General features: G+C 34.2%; 1 protein-coding gene across 1 annotated transcript; it reads right to left on the minus strand.

Annotated features, from left to right (window-relative positions):
• Positions 1–1,255: 1,255 nt before the first annotated feature.
• On the minus strand, positions 1,256–19,204 carry LOC149794694 (mannosyl-oligosaccharide glucosidase-like). Its single transcript, XM_089964300.1, has 2 exons — positions 18,330–19,204; positions 1,256–4,524 (listed from the first exon to the last, which is right to left on the minus strand). Exons 1-2 carry the CDS (start codon positions 18,891–18,893, stop codon positions 2,620–2,622), a joined length of 2,469 nt encoding a protein of 822 aa, XP_089820426.1. The 5' UTR covers positions 18,894–19,204; the 3' UTR covers positions 1,256–2,619.
• Positions 19,205–19,874: the final 670 nt, after the last annotated feature.

Genomic DNA, 19,874 nt, shown 5'->3' on the forward strand with positions numbered 1-19,874 from the left:
GTCTAGGTACAATGTTACTTTAGGAATTTATACCTTTTTGTAATTACAGTGATGTAGTCTAGGTACAATGTTACTTTAGGAATTTATACCTGTTTGTAATTACAGTGATGTAGTCCAGGTATTACTTTAGGCAGAGGTCTTGCTATGATTTTAAAACTAGGAGTATACTGGGCATACCTGAAGTGGCTTAATGTTCAGATAAGAAGAACCAATGGTTGCCAGTGGTTTAATTTTCCAGTGGCATATAGCTCTTGTTTATCCATCAGAGTGAGACTGAATTTTGTCAGTCTAAGGATAGGTTTTATTCCAAAACATTAAGCCAGGCATCACACACTTTCTTACACTTCGCTACTATTTAATCTGAACGATCATTTCTATCAACTTTAGCACTCTTCCTAATCTCATTACAATCTTCGTCAATTTGCTGTTTAACCCCAAAATACTTATCCATATTTATTTTGTCCCAGTCTCAACATGTCTTGATTTCGAGGTCACATGTACTACTTATTCAGCTACATTTGGAAACGAACACAAGAATGAACGCTAAAGTTGTTCATTTGATATACTTATAAATGAAAGCTAAAGTTGTTCATTTGATATACTCTTATACATCTCTGATGTTTCTGCCTCGGAATTCAGTCACTGTAAACATCAGCACATTTTCCCACCTCTTGGCAGCTAGTCAAAGTCTTTGAACTTGCCACCCAGCTATTGCATCATGTTCTTTTGATGTACTCTTATAATGACATGTACATCAGGGGGCCTTTCAGCTACTGAATTCTGTCATTGTATTCTCTCAACACAGCTAAAAAGAATGATCATTTGATCAACACGTTTTCGATGGTTGAAGCAGGACTGGCAAGCCTTTGAATTTGCTACCCAGCTGTTTCTTGAGTATAACTCCTGCGTAAGTGATTTTCTGCCTCCCAGATAAAAAAATTGGCATACAAATATGCATGATTAAGTTTTTCCAAGACATCTCCTTTAGGTATTAACTGACTGAAGCATTAAAGAAACTGAATTGGCACACAGCCAAGTACAAATATGGAAATATGGCATCATGCATGCTATTGTGATGCATCTACTTTTAGAAATGTGGATTTTCTTAATACAGTAAAACTTGTCTTGTGAGACCACCCCTTCTGCCAACAAATAGCAGTCTTTTAAGACAAGTGGTCACTCATTACAGGTTTTTGTAAGATTAATAGTTTTCAAGGTCAAAATACAACAGGTTTAAGAAAGGAAAATATCCACAAAGGCTTTATATACATTTTATTTGTTATTCATAGTGCTTGTTAAAGTATTGCATTCATTGCATCTTAAAATAATTTTATATAGCAATAAAGATCTATCATCAGACCTTTTCTATTTGAAAATGATTTGTACGTCTAGGATAGTATCTCAATTGCAAAATAAAATATTTATTTATTCTGCGTAAGCTTACTTGACATGTCCAAACGTTTCCGATTCACTGGCATATCCAGATGATTTTCCAATGCTGTGCTGGTAATGTCTGACACTGTTTAAAAATGTATATGGAGCAGAGATGTTTCAAAACAATTCCTGAAAGCTGACCCAAACCCAAAACTTTTAAGTTTGAATGCCTGAATGGAAAAAGGAAAACACTGCAATGAGGGCATAAAAATACCAAGTTTGAATGCCTGAATGGAAAAAGGAAAACACTGCAATGAGGGCATAAAAATACCAAGTTTGAATGCTTAGATGGAAAAAGGAAAACATTGTAATGAGGGCATAAAATACCAAGTTTGAATGCCTAAATGGAAGAAGGAAAACATTAAGAGGGCATAAAAATACCAAGTTTGAATGCCTGAATGGAAAAAGGAAAACCGTGTTATGAGGGCATAAAAATACCAAGTTTGAATGCCTAAATGGAAAAAGGAAAACATTGTAATGAGGGCATAAAAATACCAAGTTTGAATGCCTGAATGGAAAAAGGAAAACATTGTAATGAGGGCATAAAAATACCAAGTTTGAATGCCTGAATGTTAAAAGGAAAACATTGTAATGAGGGCATAAAAATACCAAGTTTGATGCCTGAATGTTAAAAGGAAAACAATGTAATGAGGGCATAAAAATACCAAGTTTGAATGCCTAAATGGAAAAAGGAAAACATTGTAATGAGGGCATAAAAATACCATTTTTGAATGCCTAAATGGAAAAAGGAAAACACTGTAATGAGGGCATAAAAATACCAATTTATACTTCTTATGATTCAGAATTACTTCAATTCAAAAACATTTCACAGTGCTCCAGCTAGATCAAAATGGAGGGATGTTTCCTGCCCAGTCTTTGTGCCCTTTTCGTCTCTCGGCCTGGTCTCTGCATCCCACAACACTAATCACCATAAACCTGTTATTTTCTAATTTATTTTACTTATTTATTGTTTATTTTGTGTAGGATACACATGACTTTTCTTTTGTATGTCTCTACTTCCAAGGAGATAAAAATATAAGTGCCAGTCTTCCCTTCAAATTTGTAAGAAATTCACAGCACTTAAGGTAATCATGTGACTTAATGTAATCTCTTCAAAATTATCAACATACTGCATATGATTCTGCTGCAAATAGAACACTTAGAATACACAGTAGATTTATAAATTTAATATTTTTCTGCCATGATAAGAACTACTAATGCTGACCACCCTGTAAAGGGATGGCAGCCCTTCCCTTCACCAGTTTTATCATTATAATTCTCCCATATAAACCCAGTCCTCTTATACTCCTTGAAGATATTTGTCACAAGGTTAAACCGTAACTCATCGTAAACAGATTTTGCCATTTCTGAATAAGATCCCTGATTTGAACTGTAATGATGAAGTGCACCAAGTGCCAAGTAGTTCATATTTATCCATACTGCACCTCTCCAGTATGGTGGGTCATGCTCTGTATTATGTCGGTTATACAAAGGTGCTGTTTTGGCCAAGGACCTTAAGCCATAATCTGTCCAAAGAAGTCTTGGATCTTTCAAATCTGTGAGTATTTTGTAAAGTTTGGGTGAGTTATGATCAATAATTTTTAGTAAAAATGGGAAAAGGCTAACATATCCAAAAGAATCTATAAAGCGATATTCTGGTTCTGAAAGTGTGATCCGAACTTGTTCTGGGTCAGTCTGTGGAGGTCGTTGACCAGGTTGAAGATTTGGTGGTGGCTTTTGTCGTTCCAGTCTCACCTTGTCAGTGTGAAGACCAAAGTCACTATATTGCTGTTTCTTCTCCGACCAATGAAGTTCATCCAGAAGACTGTTATCTGTTAATAATTTGTTTGTTGCTGGATACGCACTATTATCTTCCCCAACAATTGCTGCAATGTCTGACATAATTTTTGAGGCTAAAGCCATCCAGCAACGCAGGTCAACATGATATTCATCGTTAGTTGGATGTGATGCACGGGGAAAATCGTCCAAACCTGAAGTCAGTGTTTTGGGATTAAGTTCACGCAGTGTCTGAGCATCTCTTCCTCTCCATCTGTATGTGGATGGTCTTTCACCTACCTGACTTGTGTTGTACCAGTCAAACCATGCCTTAAGTCTTGGAAAGACTGCTTTTAAAAACCTCTGACTCCCTTCATTGGAAGCGTTTGAATAATGTTCTATGATTTTTGATAACACCAGAAACAAGGTGGGTGGATTTGCATTTTCATTTTTCTGAACAACAAACTCAGCTGGCACTTTTGCCCTGGCTTCATCCCCGAGAATCTGTTCACGTGGTATCCATCCTTCAATGTTCATTAAATCCAACCAATGGGAAATAATGTCCTTAGAAATGTTCACATTCCATTGGCTAATGAGAAGGTTGTGAAATCCTTCATCCCAAAGGAATCCACGAGGAAAGAATGACCTGGAAGGCACAGCTGTATAAAGAGATGCATTCCAATAATCTAGAGGTTCCTTATTGTACTTTGATTGCACCATGGAGGATCCATAAAAATAACCAATCCCTCCAATCATATTGCTGAGTGCAGATTTTGCAAAGGCAATTTCATCTGTCTTGTATCCCTTCGATTCCAAATCAAACACAGCAGTGAATTTCTTGTCAAAATTTAATTCATGTTTGCTCAAAAGATCTGTCAACACTTGCCCTTCCAAAACGTTTGGTCTATTTATAAAACTTCCTGATTCAAATATAACCTCCATCTCAAATGGAAGCTGTACTGTCACCTGGTGAACAACATAATTAGGTCCTGGAGCTTCTCGTGGGACAAGACGACCACCAAGTGTAAAGTATATCATTGTTCTAGCCTTATCCCATGCATCTACCTTCATTCCACTTAACAGAACTTCTTTCAGTTTGTCAATCTGAGGAGCATATGTTATTAAATAACTGTGTCTTAGTGAGCTATGCGTTGATGATTTTGGAAACAAGAGTTCAAAACTTCCAAGTTCCTGAGATGTTCCCTTCAAGGAGGTTAGGTATTTACCATTTTTGGCTAGAACTGGTTCTAATGTTCCTTGACCATCTAGTGCCACATAAAACATGAAGGACACAACAACTGGATGATTTGGGTCCTGGAAAATAAAACAAATAAAGTATGACGGCATTGTCAAATGTATACTAACAGATAAGAAGCAGACGACACAATTATTTAGCAATGGAAGGATACATATCATCTCTACATTACAGCTTTTAAAAATCATCACACCACAGGTCTCATAGTCTGTTAAGAACAAACTTTTATAATGATGTCTTTTCACATAGTCATATAATACCCACAATACCTTACTGGTGGCCAGGTGCAATGAAGGTGCTTATGACACTATCATTCAACCAACATTCATATAAACATGATTACATTTTATCATTTAAAGCTCTTAAACACTTGACACCACATCAATGAGACCATATCTCACTTTGCTTTGCTACAGGTATTCACAGTGTGTGATCAATTTTCAACATACAATTTTTAAAAGTCGGGGAAAGTAAGGTTATTTTGGAAAAGGGAGTTAAAAATAGAGTCTGAGAAAAAAGAAGGAAAAACAAAGGCTGCTGGAAAATCTGATACAGAATTAAACAAATTTTCTAAAAGTTGAAAGTATTTACATGTAACAAGAGTAAATATAGTAATTCTGGGCTTGAAATTAATGCTAATATGTTGATGTGACAAGTACAAACACACAGGTACATTCACTGTCCATTATACACTGTCCACTGTCGTCATCTGCATCGATGCTCACATGGTAAACAAAGCGACCACTATTGCTGGAATTGTATTATAGATACAACCATCACAGTTATCAGTACAGCCTTTGCTAGGCAGACCAGTCAATATTTAAATAATACTTTGTATAGACTATCTGTTATCTCTCAGGAGAGCAGTGCTGACTCTTGCATAAGAATTATTAAATCCATTTCCTACTAAAACTAACTATACACATCTGTTGACTGTATGAAGTTTATATTAAACAGCTTAACAGCGTGCTTCAAATATCAGAGAAATACTGATTTACAAAGCACAACCCATGTGGAGACTTTCCTCTTATATTAAAAGGTTTACAGATAAATGTATAAAAGATTTTACAATTATGTATATAGCTGGCACCAAACATAATGCAATGTTTCTAACATTACAGAAAAGGGGAACTGCTACATGTATTTTGTTTAAATGCATCAAAAGATTTACGATTTTTCAAATGCATACCCTGAGCTTCTTCATAAATTAAATGCCTTAGGTATTTTATTGGAACAGCAATGACAGACTTGGCAAAGTACACAACAAAAAGTGCGAAAAGTTATTATATGATATTCTGCATGAAAGCTTTAAGTCACTCATGCCAAGAGATGAAGGCAGTGAATAAGTCACTAGTTACATCCAGTAATGAAAAAATTAATTACACACTTTCAGTATTAACATAACGATGACATTCACTAACCACTGAGAGAAATTTTATGTATTAACATAACGATGACATTCACTAATCACTGAGAGATATTTTATGTATTAACGTAACGATGACATTCATTAATCACTGAGAGATATTTTATGTATTAACGATGACATTCACTAATCACTGGGAGATATTTTATGTATTAACATAAAAATGACATTCACTAATCACTGAGAGATATTTTATGTATTAACTTAACGATGACATTCACTAATCACTGAGAGATATTTTATATATTAACATAACGATGACATTCACTAATCACTGAGAGATATTTTATGTATTAACGTAACGATGACATTCCCTAATCACTGAGAGATATTTTATGTATTAACTTAACGATGACATTCCCTAATCACTGAGAGATATTTTGCGTATTAACTTAACGATGACATTCCCTAATCACTGAGAGATATTTTGCGTATTAACATAACGATGACATTCACCAATCACTGAGAGATATTTTGCGTATTAACGTAACGATGACATTCACCAATCACTGAGAGATATTTTGCGTATTAACGTAACGATGACATTCACCAATCACTGAGAGATATTTTATGTATTAACGTAACGATGACATTCACCAATCACTGAGAGATATTTTATGTATTAACGTAACGATGACATTCACTAATCACTGAGAGATATTTTATGTATTAACGTAACGATGACATTCACTAATCACTGAGAGATATTTTATGTATTAACGTAACGATGACATTCACTAATCACTGAGAGATATTTTATGTATTAACGTAACGATGACATTCACCAATCACTGAGAGATATTATATGTATTAACGTAACGATGACATTCACCAATCACAGAGATATTTTATGTATTAACTTAACGATGACATTCACTAATCACTGAGAGATATTTTATGTATTAACTTAACGATGACATTCACTAATCACTGAGAGATATTTTATGTATTAACGTAACGATGACATTCACTAATCACTGAGAGATATTTTATGTATTAACGTAACGATGACATTTACTAATCACTGAGAGATATTTTATGTATTAACATAACGATGACATTCACTAATCACTGAGAGATATTTTATGTAGTAACCTAACGATGACATTCACTAATCACTGAGAGATATTTTATGTAGTAACTTAACGATGACATTCACCAGTCACTGAGAGATATTTTATGTAGTAACTTAACGATGACATTCACTAATCACTGAGAGATATTTTATGTATTAACGTAACGATGACATTCACTAATCACTGAGAGATATTTTATGTATTAACGTAACGATGACATTCACTAATCACTGAGAGATATTTTATGTATTAACATAACGATGACATTCACTAATCACAGAGATATTTTATGTATTAACTTAACGATGACATTCACTAATCACTGAGAGATATTTTATGTATTAACATAACGATGACGTCCACTAATCACTGAGAGATATTTTATGTATTAACCTAATGATCACATTCACTAATCACTGAGAGATATTTTATGTATTAACGTAACGATGACATTCACTAATCACTGAGAGATATTTTATGTATTAACCTAACGATGACATTCACTAATCACTGAGAGATATTTTATGTATTAACCTAACGATGACATTCACTAATCACTGAGAGATATTTTATGTATTAGCCTAACGATGACATTCACTAATCACTGAGAGATATTTTATGTATTAACCTAACGATGACATTCACTAATCACTGAGAGATATTTTATGTATTAACGTAACGATGACATTCCCTAATCACTGAGAGATATTTTATGTATTAACCTAATGATGACATTCCCTAATCACTGAGAGATATTTTATTATTAACTTAACGATGACATTCACCAATCACTAAGAGATATTTCATGTATTAACATAACAATGACATTCACCAATCACTGAGAGATATTTTATGTATTACCTAACGATGACATTCACTAATCACTGAGAGATATTTTATGTATTAACGTAACGATGACATTCCCTAATCACTGAGAGATATTTTATGTATTAACCTAACGATGACATTCCCTAATCACTGAGAGATATTTTGTTATTAACTTAACGATGACATTCACCAATCAATGAGAGATATTTTATGTATTAACATAACAATGACATTCACCAATCACTGAGAGATATTTTATGTATTAACTTAATGATGACATTCACCAATCACTGAGAGATATTTTATGTATTAACTTAACGATGACATTCACTAATCACTGAGAGATATTTTATGTATTAACATAACGATGACGTTCACTAATCACAGAGATATTTTATGTATTAACATAACGATGACATTCGCTAATCACTGAGAGATATTTTATGTATTAACGTAACGATGACATTCACCAATCACTGAGAGATATTTTATGTATTAACGTAACGATGACATTCACCAATCACTGAGAGATATTTTATGTAGTAACGTAACGATGACATTCACCAGTCACTGAGAGATATTTTATGTAGTAACTTAACGATGACATTCACTAATCACTGAGAGATATTTTATGTAGTAACTTAACGATGACATTCACTAATCACTGAGAGATATTTTATGTATTAACCTAACGATGACATTCACTAATCACTGAGAGATATTTTATGTATTAACGTAACGATGACATTCACTAATCACTGAGAGATATTTTATGTATTAACGTAACGATGACATTCACTAATCACTGAGAGATATTTTATGTATTAACATTACGATGACGTTCACTAATCACTGAGAGATATTTTATGTATTAACATAACGATGACGTTCACTAATCACTGAGAGATATTTTATGTATTAACCTAATGATGACATTCACTAATCACTGAGAGATATTTTATGTATTAACGTAACGATGACATTCACTAATCACTGAGAGATATTTTATGTATTAACGTAACGATGACATTCACTAATCACTGAGAGATATTTTATGTATTAACCTAATGATGACATTCACTAATCACTGAGAGATATTTTATGTATTAACCTAACGATGACATTCACTAATCACTGAGAGATATTTTATGTATTAACCTAACGATGACATTCACTAATCACTGAGAGATATTTTATGTATTAACCTAACGATGACATTCACTAATCACTGAGAGATATTTTATGTATTAACCTAACGATGACATTCACTAATCACTGAAAGATATTTTATGTATTAACGTAACGATGACATTCCCTAATCACTAAGAGATATTTTATGTATTAACCTAACGATGACATTCCCTAATCACTGAGAGATATTTTATTATTAACTTAACGATGACATTCACCAATCACTGAGAGATATTTTATGTATTAACATAACAATGACATTCACCAATCACTGAGAGATATTTTATGTATTACCTAACGATGACATTCACTAATCACTGAGAGATATTTTATGTATTAACGTAACGATGACATTCCCTAATCACTGAGAGATATTTTATGTATTAACCTAACGATGACATTCCCTAATCACTGAGAGATATTTTGTTATTAACTTAACGATGACATTCACCAATCACTGAGAGATATTTTATGTATTAACATAACAATGACATTCACCAATCACTGAGAGATATTTTATGTATTAACTTAATGATGACATTCACCAATCACTGAGAGATATTTTATGCATTAACTTAACGATGACATTCACTAATCACTGAGAGATATTTTATGTATTAACATAACGATGACGTTCACTAATCACAGAGATATTTTATGTATTAACATAACGATGACATTCACTAATCACTGAGAGATATTTTATGTATTAACGTAACGATGACATTCACTAATCACTGAGAGATATTTTATGTATTAACCTAATGATGACATTCACTAATCACTGAGAGATATTTTATGTATTAACCTAACGATGACATTCACTAATCACTGAGAGATATTTTATGTATTAACCTAACGATGACATTCACTAATCACTGAGAGATATTTTATGTATTAACCTAACGATGACATTCACTAATCACTGAGAGATATTTTATGTATTAACGTAACGATGACATTCCCTAATCACTGAGAGATATTTTATGTATTAACCTAACGATGACATTCCCTAATCACTGAGAGATATTTTATTATTAACTTAACGATGACATTCACCAATCACTGAGAGATATTTTATGTATTAACATAACAATGACATTCACCAATCACTGAGAGATATTTTATGTATTACCTAACGATGACATTCACTAATCACTGAGAGATATTTTATGTATTAACGTAACGATGACATTCCCTAATCACTGAGAGATATTTTATGTATTAACCTAACGATGACATTCCCTAATCACTGAGAGATATTTTGTTATTAACTTAACGATGACATTCACCAATCAATGAGAGATATTTTATGTATTAACATAACAATGACATTCACCAATCACTGAGAGATATTTTATGTATTAACTTAATGATGACATTCACCAATCACTGAGAGATATTTTATGTATTAACTTAACGATGACATTCACTAATCACTGAGAGATATTTTATGTATTAACATAACGATGACGTTCACTAATCACAGAGATATTTTATGTATTAACATAACGATGACATTCACTAATCACTGAGAGATATTTTATGTATTAACATAACGATGACATTCACCAATCACTGAGAGATATTTTATGTATTAACATAACGATGACATTCACCAATCACTGAGAGATATTTTATTTATTAACATAACGATGACATTCACCAATCACTGAGAGATATTTTATGTAGTAACCTAACGATGACATTGACTAATCACAGAGAGATATTTTATGTATTAACATAACGATGACATTGACTAATCACAGAGATATTTTATGTAATAACATAACGATGACGTTCACTAATCACAGAGATATTTTATGTATTAACATAACGATGACGTTCACTAATCACAGAGATATTTTATGTATTAACATAACGATGACATTCACTAATCACTGAGAGATATTTTATGTATTAACATAACGATGACATTCACTAATCACAGAGATATTTTATGAACCCCTTTCTAGGTCCAGAGAAGTAAAAACCATAGCTGATACAAATAATCCAAAACATTTCGAATTATTAGATTTGATGCTTCAAAGAAAATATGGGGGTTGGTGCAGTGCTCTGTGATGGATCAGTTTATTTCGGGTCAAGATCAACTTAAGGTACATTTTACACGAGTCTGAAGATTTAATGGTTGCTGATTATTCAGACTGAATGCCTGTTATTCACAAGAGCCTCAAACAGTATTTCAGATTACCATAAATAGCTTACCGTACATGGAACTTTGATCTTACACAGCTAAAACTTTTTGTATAGAGTTCAATGGCATTAGGATGAAATCAATGCCTTGGAAATTAGGAACTCCATTGCAAAACATGCTAGTAATGAATACTGTATATCACATTTGCTAGCATTGTACTCAACCATGTCTTAAATGTGTTACTGGAAGAAAGTTGCATATACCTTGGCTAGCCATGCAGATCTGTTGGCCAGTATTGTTGCATGCACAAACTCAGTGAACCATTGATTTTTGAAACACCTGATGACATCATTGGTGTTGAAAATGATAAAGAAGTCAATAAAATCAATTCCATGAGTAAAGTGATCACAGTTTCTAACCTTGGTACGGTAAAAACAACATTGCAAATATTTCTCAATTAGACAATGATTTCCCCTATAAATAAGCATGTCAACTGTGATACAATTGAAGCAATGTGGGATATGAATACGATGAGAAAAGATGACTTGTAATTTCAAGACTTTATCCAGAGGCACTTCAGCTGACCATGATGCAACTTAATTAAATGGCAACTCAGTATTATATAAAGATTGCTACAGGGACCATGGGGGTGAAAATAGCAAAGATGGCTGGTGAGCATCACTGCCATATTGCACGTATACCATTGCTGCTCATGCTGCTGCAAAAGCATGACAAGTACAAGTACCTGAGTTTGAGTTACATTAATGTCAAATGATTTACAACATTATCAGGCAATTATCCTGACCACATATGAACCAGGCACAGACACAGTGAAACTTCTTTCCAAGCTGTGACCAGGAATCATATTAATGTTACAGCATACGTACATCCCAGTGGTCAAGACGGATATTGTACTCTATGTGCATTTGCATTAGGCCACTTAACCATGACAAATGATCATGTGTTTACAAATCACAAGGCCATGCATTCATTGTGCTCCACTTATGATCCAAAACACTGAAACCATTAATGATGAAATTGATAAAGTTTTTGCAAGGATTCTCAGTACATGTACATTAGAAAAATTACCAAAGCTTTATGATGTGTGGATCACAAATCTGTCAAAAAGTATACAAGCATAATAATTATGAGTGGAAATCTTCCATGCAGACATTTCATGCATGTATGGCAAGGCTAACTTTTCCTGTCATAAAATCAATGAAAAGCCACAGCATACGTTTATGCCAGAACGAGGTAAAAACATTCTGAAATTTACAGCACTGCATCGCAAAAGGTAGCTACTCTACATCTAGGCAGACCAAGAATGTTTGAATATTTCAGTGGATTAAATAAATATGACACAAGTTACTGAACAAGTCCCATGGAGGTTTAATTACACTAGATGTGATAGGCAAACTGATCCACCATTGATGTAGCATGCACGCCAGGGAACTAGCGCCCCAAACATTGTAGAAGTGTTTCTCAAATGTAACTCTCTTAACCCACAGACATGACGAGAACAAATGATGACACATGTTTTCTGCAGCCACTCATTGTTAGATTTGTGACGGTGAATGAGCTTTCAGCTCCACTTATACCAAAGTACGTGATCACTATCATGCATTGAGGAACCACACACAGTGCATGCAAATCTTGAGTTAAGAATATACCCTGGTAAAACAAAAATCCCTATGGTGCTTCATAACCTGCATGGGAATGGTGATACCTGAAAATGCAAGTAGTCACAGCATCATCAAAGATGCAAATAGTGTAATCCACCAATGAATAATCAAAGTTTGATCCACCGTAAAAGTTTGGGGAATAGCATGGTCTAAACCAGTTAAAGGATATACTTCTAATTGCAGATGTATTTGAAACTTTCCAAGACATAACCTTACCACATCTAGACCCTGCACATTACTTCTCATCCACAGGATGACAAAAGAATATCTGTAGCTTCTCATAGACTCAGATCAAAACTTAGTCACTGATATCCATGGCAGTACCTCCATGCTGAGTCACTGCTACATTCAAGCAAATAATCAATTAGTGGATGGATATGATTCCATGTGTCCCATCATGTATCTTTATATCACAAATGCATGTAAGAGTTTATTTTTCTGTACCACTGGTATCAATACCAGCTATTTTTGATGCAAGTAATACATTTTGCCTTGGGCTACAACACAACACTTAACTACCTGGCTAGAGTACGGGAGCATCTCAAAAGTCTTAAACTACTGTCATTCAATGTTAAAAGAAAATCACAGGGCAATGTTTTTGCTGTCCTAAAAGAGGGCAAAGTATTTTTTTGGTGACTTGGTCGCCCATTTTGCCTCACAGCATGGTCCTTGATGCATGCTTATCCATATCACATATTTTCACCCTTGTTTCTGAATCTTTATTTCTTGTTCTCTCATTTTAGTCCTTTCTTGGATGACCCATAAGATCACAAATAATATTTATAAGTATACAGGGTTTAATAAACCACAATGCCATATATGGTAAGCATAGCAATAATATCACTAAAATATATTCATGATTATTTAAATATTAATATCTCAGCTTCATGAAGTATGCAAAAATTATCAAACTACCGTATATACTTGTGTATAAACCAGTTCGCATATAAGCCGACCTCCAAACTGAACAGGTAGAAACACTAAAAGTGTTTGACCCGCATATAAGCCGACCCACCACAACTCCGAGACATCTCAAGATGCATGAGGTAACTTCTAAATGCATCTATTTAGGCAAACTTGTATTTAACAAAATTACATGTATACATATCTCGAGGTTGGCATGCATGATTATTAAAAAGAAATGGTATAAACTTGTTTGAAAAGTAATTTATTTAATTTTCTGCTTTCTTACTGTTTCTGCCTAATTTAGATTTGTGTATAATTTGATTGAAAGATGACAAGAATTAACAATCTCCCTGCTGACTCGATTATTGTTTGTTTACTGCATTGGTCATTTTATATCCTTGCATCGGTAATTACGTTTTTACTTTGCTTTGAAATTGTAAATACCTAAATCATTAAAATGTAATCCCAGTATGACAACACAATGAACAACAATATGGTTTGATTTAATGCTCGAAATTAGGCTACTGAACATATTTACATATAGGTGCCACCACATGTACATTGTAGGTTTGATTACGCGCTGAAATAAGTACATCCCTTGAAGTCGAATCATGGGTACCATTGCGCTAAACTTTAATGATATCCCCAAAATACAATAAGGAAATTCCATAAATAATGCTTTGAAAATTATGCTAATACCGTAAAAGCTAAGTTGAGTCTGCTTTCATGTAAGCGACCTTACACCATACCTGTCAACTTTCACGCAAGGAGAAAAAAATACTCCCGATTTTTGGGATCGCTCCATGCCTACCTCTCGATTTCATAATATCTTCAGATTTTTGCAGAGAACTCCCGATTATTACATTATGTCTTTGATTTTCATTTCTATTAAACAAGAAAAGTCATACATGTTCTGTGATGTGAAGTGATATATATTTTTAATGTAACTTTAACAATTTTCCAGTCATATCGTTATGATGTCTGCAGTGTGGCAGTTTAAGGTGATTTCAAGCACTGGGGTATCATGTTCTATTGTATCACCTGTGAATTATTGTTATGACAACAAAAAAAAATACTTTACTAGAAAGAATTTGCTTCTTCACTAAATAGAACCTTAAGTTTAAACATTATTCACATACATTATTTTTTTTACCTCTACAACAATATAAAAATAGAAAATAAAAACCAGAACAAAAAAATAAACCACAACAATAAAATCATCTACAATTGATCTGAATCCCAAGAATGATCACTATGATTGCTGTAACTCCATAAGCTATAGTGTCATTCCTATGAGAGAAACTTACACGAGTGAACACATGACATATATACCAATGTTAATTACCATTGTTAAATTACAAGAAGGAATAAAAATACATACCACACAGCAAATGTGTCCTCAAAAATACAAATTCAGAATGCATGTTTTTTAGTAAACAATACTAAATGCTTTACGAGTTGACAATAAGGAAATAAGGTCGGATATACAATGAGGGGAAAATAGTTGGCACATGTACGGTACCATGAGGCTGCCTTTTAGGTACCTTTAGTTCAACAAAATTGGGAATCCTTTATTTGCCAATCAATTGCTGGTGCTTGAATACCATACACTAGTATAAAAAGTGGTTTCTTTGAATTATGATGGAGGGCCAGTTGTTTTCACAAAATAGTTGCATCGATAAAGATTAAATGTTACTTAGTTGCGCTGGCTTTCTTGCTTGTTTATTTAAGACTACTCTTTAGCTATTGTGCAGTTTCGCCACAGCTGACCAGAATATGAAAATAATGCACATCCTGGGGGAAAATAGGGCACGTCACACAGGGAGAAACGGCGAGTCTTTTTGCGAATTTCACGCTTATTGGACCAGGAAGATCGATCAATATTTAGTGAAAACAAGGCTTTAAAAATGACACAAAAAACCTCCAGATTTTAGGTCCCAATCTCTATTTTTTTATGCCGTCTCCATTCTTGGCTAATGAAAAGTTCATAGGTATGCCTTAAACCCCGTTTTACAAAACTACGGTAATCATGCTAATATTATGGAATACTAGGCAATTACACATCAATGTATTGGTATAGTTGCCGTTCCAAATTCCCTCTTAACGCAAGCCAGTTTCTGGGGTTTAATGATTAACTGGCATGTACTTATGTTGCAAAACGAAACAAATTTGCCGACTATCAACATAGGAGATGCCAAAACATCAAGCTTTCCATTGTGTAGAAAGTTATGATGTGTGTTCAGCCAAAACAAAACTAAAACTGATAGATGTTGATTTTAATTGATCTATGAGAATTTCAGCCTTTATTATTACCACTCTTTGTGAACATGTAAATTATGCTGGTTATGCGACTTGTACAATTAAACATGCATACCTTTTTAAAAATATTACCTCAACTTGTACAATTGCTAATATCATTGAAAATGAGTAACGTGTGAGCATGTGATTCAGCGTAAATGAAACAACTATTAAGGACTAGCTGAAAAAATGCAATTTGGTCGAAACAATGAATAAAGCAAAATCTGCATTTAAATTTGTTTGGGAATAAATAAGTGATGCTTTGCACTGTGTAAGTACTGTACATTAATAGTTCAGCCTGGTCTCCCAGGTAAACTCAACCGGCCTGCGAATTATGAAGTCTGTATTTACCTTTATTTAATTTGGTACTGGAGACATCAGAAAATATTCACATGCAAAATAATAACAAAGTCAATCACAGTACATTATAAGAGTTTAATAATTGTCGGGTTACCAAAAGTTTTTTTTTTTTTACTTGTCTAGTCTATGTCCATTTCTTGGGACAAGGAGAAAATTAATTTTTTTGTGTCCCAATATTTACAGCCATTACAGTAGTCAACAACTGACCTAAAAACTGTCAAGTTTAGAACTTGGCACTTAGATAAGTAGTTGAACCCCCTTCTTCCAGGCCTTTAGTTTTTCCTAAATTATTCAGTTTATACACGAGTATATATGGTATATGATTATTCACTTCACCCATGATGCTCATTGTGCTTAATTCTAATCTAGTAGCAGGTTTCACTAATGAGACTTATGTTGAAAGAATTGTGATGTGATGTGATTTTGATTTTTTTAACGTAGGTTTAACAATTTTTCAGTCATACTGCTACGATGTCTGCAGTGTCCCAGTTTAAAGTGATGTCTAGCACTGGGGCATCATGCCGCAGACATGTAGCATGATGTCCCACCCAGTCACATTACCCTGACACCAGGCCAACCAGTCCTAACACTAACCTCTTAATGCTGAACACCAAGCGAGGCAGCTGTTAGTACCATTTTTGTGAATCTCTGGTATGACTCCGCTGGGGATCGAACCCACGACCTTCCGCATCCGAGGCAGACACTTTAACCACTAGGCCACTGGAGCGGTATATTGAAAGAATTAACAGATAGCAGAAAACTCAAGTTACAGTGCACAAAACATGTTGATTCATTCTCTCAGGGACCTTAACCTTTGTACTATTTACCCTAAAATTGATTGGGTTCTTCTTTATTCCAAGTGAAAGCCATTCACAAATGTTGGTACATATAAGTACTGGAGAATTCAAATTATTTTTTAAATACAATTTTCTTTTCTTGCTCACAAACCATGACCTTCTGACCCACAAATCAATAGGATTCTCTCGTATGTTATCCACATACCTTGGTAATTAAATGTTGGACAACTTAAGTTATTCCATATAAACCATTTTTCTTCGTTCTGCCAGCAGCAATGATCTTTTGACCCAGAAATCTAGGTTGTGTTTTCTCCAAGTGTAAGCTATGCACAACATCTGTTAAGTGTGGATGACAAAGTTATTGTGCAGAAATGAAATTACAACATGATACCAAATAATGCTATGTCAGAATATAAAAAGACCAATCCAACCATGGCTTTTTTCAAGGGTAATATTAGATGAAGTCCTCAAATGGCTAAGGATCAAACATTCAAGATCTTAGTCCAATAAATCAGCCCCCCAAATCTGTGTTGATACTGATGGATGATATGTGGCTCTGATGTGCAATCTTTCTGCATGCAAATCTTTCCAGAACAAACTTGTGTATACCTCAGACACATACAGGTAATTGTTAACATCCATATCAAGCACAAAATTAAAAAATGACCACAGTACAGATGGTTGTGTAATTCCAGGTGGATTTACAAGTCACCAAACATATAATTTGTTCCGGAAATATAATCTTTATGTCACCAAAAGAACCCTTCAGCCCATGGTAGCTGCAGAGCCACAAGAAATACTGGTATGTGTATAAAATGTACACTGATGTATGCAGATAATTGCAGATTTTAATAAATAGGTGATATAAGCCCCTCACCCGAAAATCTATATAATCATGGGAGAAGGGCTGATTTATCAACCACTGAAGATCTTTGTGCTACCTATACTTGAAATTGAATTGTTGATTGGCAAGAAAAATCATTTAATCATGCATCCTAAACTAAACAATGCTTTAAAACTCTACAGTTAATATATGATACCAATGAATTGAACATTTAAAGTTCTAGTTTCTAAAGATAAAAGCTCGATTTTCATCTCAGTATTACGAGGATTGGAAAATAAATGTCTCAAAAGTATTTTTAAACCTTCATATTTGGAACGGCACTGATACGAGCTGTCCAATCCCCTCCATGACTTCCACCTTGCCGTTTTACAAACACTGTCTTCAAGGAGAACTGCTTGTCGTCAATTTCCTGTATGCCAAAGTTAACACCATCATGCTTTGTCCACCCATATCGGAGCAAGCCATCTCCTTGATCACACCAGTGCCGTAGTGGTGGGGGCATTTGCCCTGTCAGCTGATTTAACCACATCAAGCCAAACAAGGGTGATGCCGGGCTTCGCGTCTTCAAACCAAAATAGAGTTGAGGTCTGTACGATCCCCAGAATCTTTCCGGATCTGCTTCTACGGCCCCTGCCTCTTTTGGCAATACTTTCGGGACATCAATTGGAGTTACCACTTTTTTTCTGAGATATGACTGGTAATGAAAATAGCCTACCACGCAGACCGATGTAATCACGCCACCTATACCAAACACAAGTATGGCCAAATTAACCTTACTTTGTTGATGCACTATCCCTCGTTTGATATCTGGGGCAATTCTACTATTTTTGACGTTTCGACGACGGACTTCACGCTCTCGTGTCATTTTCTTCTTCGAATTACGTGCAGTACATTTGAAAACTACAGAGCGATTTTTTTTTTTATCACCCGGCACATGCAACGTCTCACAACATCACGTAAAATGGTTTACTTCCGTCTTAACGACATGCCCAACTTTAATATTTGAGTTGTTTTCACGTAACGTCACAAAACATGTCAAACGTATTTTGATTCCCCAGCCACGCAAACCGGCACCCAACAACATTGTTCTTAATACATAATTATGAAGGCACGTTTCATTTTGTGCGTAAGAATATAACAGTACATCACATTCTGTCGTGCATGTCAACCGAACGAGACCGAATACGTGACTTTTCTATGAGCAGCCGTCGCCGCCAAAATTACATTAATCAAATGATGTAGTATGAAATCAAATGCTTTAACCTAGCAAAGAAATGATAAATCCACATTCTAAATGATGTGGTGTCACATGAAATGATTTAACGAACAAAACCGAATGATGAATTTAGATTCTAAATGACGTGGTATTAAATGAAATAATGTACTGTGAAATGAAATGATTTAACACAACAAACGGAATGATGAATTCAGATTCCAAACGATGTTGTGTGATACGAAATGATGTAGCATGAAATGAAATGATTGAACCCAAAAATGAAAGAATGAATTCAGATTCCAAATGATGTGGCTGCTTCCAAATGACGTGCTATTAAATGAAATGATTTAGTCTAAAATGAAATGATTTAACTCAACAAATGAAATCATAAATTTAAATTCCAAATGATCTAGCATTAAATAAAATGATTCTAACAACAAAAAGGATTGATGGATTCTGAATCCAAATGACGTATTATTAAATGAAATTATGTAGGATGAAATGAAATTATTTAACCCAACAAATGAAATGATGAATTCAGATTCCAAATGATGTGGTATTAAATAAAATGATTTAAAGAACAAAACGGATTGATGAAATCTGCTTCCAAATGACGTAGTATTAAATGAA

Source organism: Sinohyriopsis cumingii, chromosome 7, assembly GCF_028554795.1.
Source record: "Sinohyriopsis cumingii isolate HCF-2022 chromosome 7, ASM2855479v2, whole genome shotgun sequence".
Lineage (NCBI taxonomy): Eukaryota > Metazoa > Mollusca > Bivalvia > Unionida > Unionidae > Sinohyriopsis > Sinohyriopsis cumingii.